Genomic DNA, 3,043 nt, shown 5'->3' on the forward strand with positions numbered 1-3,043 from the left:
CCTGTCCCTCTGGGAGGAGACCTAAAGACCTAGGAAGACCTAGGACACGCTGGAGCGACTACGTCGCTCGGCTGGGCTGGGAGTGCCTTGGGGTCCCCCCAGAAGAGCTGGAGGAAGTGTCAGGGGAGAGGGAAGTCTGGGTGTCCCTGCTCAGACTGTTGCCCCCGCGACCCGGCCCCGGATAAGCGGTTGATGATGGATGGATGGATGGAAAAGCGTAAATTGAAATAAATTCAAATTAGTGTATTGTGCATATTTATTTCAGAAAACTTTTAAACTTTTATCTGTACTTTGTGTTACATTTATGTATGAAAGGTGCTATATAATACAGTTTAAAGTTTAAATTATGAAACTAAAGCTATTTGGTCATCTGTCAGCACATTAATACATTTTGAAAATGTATAGTTGTGAAACAAAATTGTTTAAACGGGCGATTAGATAATTAAATGATTAATTAATGCAATAGTGTGTGAATGTGTCTATTTGAAGGGACTCCATGCCAGTGACCTATAGTGTGGGTGTGAGCATTTAACCGTTCAGTTATCATAACTGAACGGTCTACTTCCCTCAAACCTCAAAACTGCTGACATTGTTGAGACACTTAAACTACTTATAATGATGACGAGACAGTGAACTGAAGGAGAAAAGTATTTGAATGACATATCAGTCTTGACATCAGTGTTGATATATCGGTGCACCATAATGTAAACCATGATAGAAATAAAACTAATGTTATATAAAATTCATATTATGTAAATACACTTAATGTACAGTAAGTGATAAACCAGAGGTTTAGGTAGATTTAAAGTGTTGAACTTTGACCCCACCTGTTTCCAGGTGACGCTGATGCTGCTGGACCAGAACAACAGAGAACACATCATTGACGCCTTTAGACCTGACATCCCCTCCTCATCCTTCCAGAGACCCGTTAGTGACATGAACATTGCCAGCGGCTGCCCACTCTTCTGTCCACTCTCAAAACTGGACTCTAAAAACTCCTACATCTGAGATGATACCATCTTCATCAAGGCCACTGTGGACCTCACAGGACTATAGATGAAAGGAAAAAAAAAGAAAAGTCCAAACCTGCCTTTTGTTGCTTCTCGCCAGACTTTTGTAGAAACAGAAACTGGACGAGGTTCTTCAAGGTCATTTGGGTTTTTTTTTTATTGTTGGAAGTTCATCCTTAAAAAACAAAACTACCTTAAAAGCTACCTATTTCCGTCTGCTAACTCTAGTGTCTGTTTTTAAACCTGTTAAGTGTTCTAGATAGACTCTACATCAGGGGTGTCAAACTCATTTCACATCGCGGGCCACATACGATCCCTAGGAAGACGTCGCGGGCTGGACCATTAAAATTATAGCATACTTAGCTAGAAATAACCAAAATATCATGTATTTCCTTTGTTTTGGTGTAAAGAAGCACAAGAACATTATGAAATTTGAAATTTAACTTAAAATTTATTGAATAACACTTTTACAAAACATTTCACAAAATTGCACAAACTTTAACAAGTAACTGGTGTTGAATATTATAGTAATGAACTTTATGATTAATTAGACTTATAAAGAAAGACCAACATTAAACTGCACATTTTTTAAAATCACCACAGTAAGTATTAATTTTCACAGAGCTGTATTCTTTTAATGCAAACAGTATCTGCAAAAAAAATGCAAGGCAGCATTTTAAAGACGTTAGTCTACTCTGGACTTGTTTTTGTTCCTGAAATTTGGCATCTTTTGGCCTGTACAAGTGCATCAACATCAGGTGTCATGTCCTGAGTAGCTGTCACTTTCAGAATGTCATTTAAGTGCTTGTGTGTGAGCCTTGAACGCATTTTTGTTTTATTGATATTCATTACTGAGAAAATTTGTTCACAAAGGTAGGTTGTCCCAAACATGCACAAAATTTTAGCAGCCATGGCTGTTAATTTGGGGTACCCTGGTAATAGATACTGATAAAATGTGTCCAGACCTACGGAGGCAAATTTGCCCTTCAAATCTGCGTCACATTGCAAATCAATTATTTCTAGCTGGATGTCGACCGGCAGATCAGAAGCTTTAACTGTGAACGGTGAGCGAAAAACTGAAAATTCTGTCTCAAGTTCACCAAATACCTGAAATCGTTTCTCAAACTCCCACAGTAATCCTGCAATCTTGTCTTTGTACCGTTTCACGTCCGCAACAGGTCTGGTCACACGCACATCTCTCAGACAGGGGAAATGAGCAGGGTCTCCACTTGCCAGTTGCGTCTCCCACAAAGTCAGCTTCAACTTAAATGCCTGTATTTTGTCAAAAAACTGTGTGACAACTTTTTTGCGCCCTTGCAACATTTTGTTCAGACTGTTCAAGTGTTCAGTAATATCAACCAAAAATGCGAGGTCCTGTAGCCATTCCTGGGATTGTAATTCCGACAACGGTTTTCCTTTTTTCTCCGTGAACTGTCTGATTTCCTCTCGTAGATCAAAGAAATACCTCAGCACAGCGCCTCGGCTTAACCATCTCACTTCAGTGTGGTATGGCAGGCTGTGTGTAATGTTGCTGTCGCTGAGAAGGGTGTCAAACTGACGATGGTTAAGACCTCTGGCTCGGATGAAATTTACAGTGCGAACAACCACCTCCATGACGTGGTCCATTTTCAAGGACTTACAACACAATGCCTCCTGGTGCAAAATACAGTGAAATGTCAAGAAACGATCTCCTCCATTAAGGGCTTGTACTTTCTCTCTGAACTTTGTCACGACACCTGCTTTCTTTCCGATCATGGATGGTGCGCCGTCTGTAGCCATGCTGACAGCACGGGACCAGTCCACTCCAACTCTGTCCAGTGCAGCAACGACAGACCCGAAAATGTCCTCGGCTGTTGTGGTGTCCATCATAGGCACCAACTCAACAAACTCTTCGGTAACAGTCAATGTCTCATCAACTCCACGAATAAATATGGCCAGTTGAGCCACGTCCGTGATGTCGGTGCTCTCATCAATTGCAACGGAAAGTGCAATAAATGACATGACTCTCTGTTTCAATTGGGTGTCTAAATCTG

The 3,043-nt window shown here is 40.9% G+C and overlaps 1 protein-coding gene across 1 annotated transcript; it reads right to left on the reverse strand.

Moving 5' to 3' along the window:
- Window positions 1-196: 196 nt before the first annotated feature.
- LOC103397152 (general transcription factor II-I repeat domain-containing protein 2-like) lies at window positions 197-3,037 on the reverse strand. Its single transcript, XM_025052788.1, has one exon. It carries the CDS (start codon window positions 3,009-3,011, stop codon window positions 1,701-1,703), a length of 1,311 nt encoding a protein of 436 aa, XP_024908556.1. The 5' UTR covers window positions 3,012-3,037; the 3' UTR covers window positions 197-1,700.
- Window positions 3,038-3,043: the final 6 nt, after the last annotated feature.

Source organism: Cynoglossus semilaevis, chromosome W, assembly GCF_000523025.1.
Source record: "Cynoglossus semilaevis isolate Cse_v1.0 chromosome W, Cse_v1.0, whole genome shotgun sequence".
Classification (NCBI taxonomy): Eukaryota; Metazoa; Chordata; class Actinopteri; order Pleuronectiformes; family Cynoglossidae; genus Cynoglossus; species Cynoglossus semilaevis.

Excerpts from the sequence above, each read along its gene's own strand:
- LOC103397152 (XM_025052788.1), bottom strand. The coding sequence starts at position 3,011 with ATGTCATTTATTGCACTTTCCGTTGCAATTGATGAGAGCACCGACATC.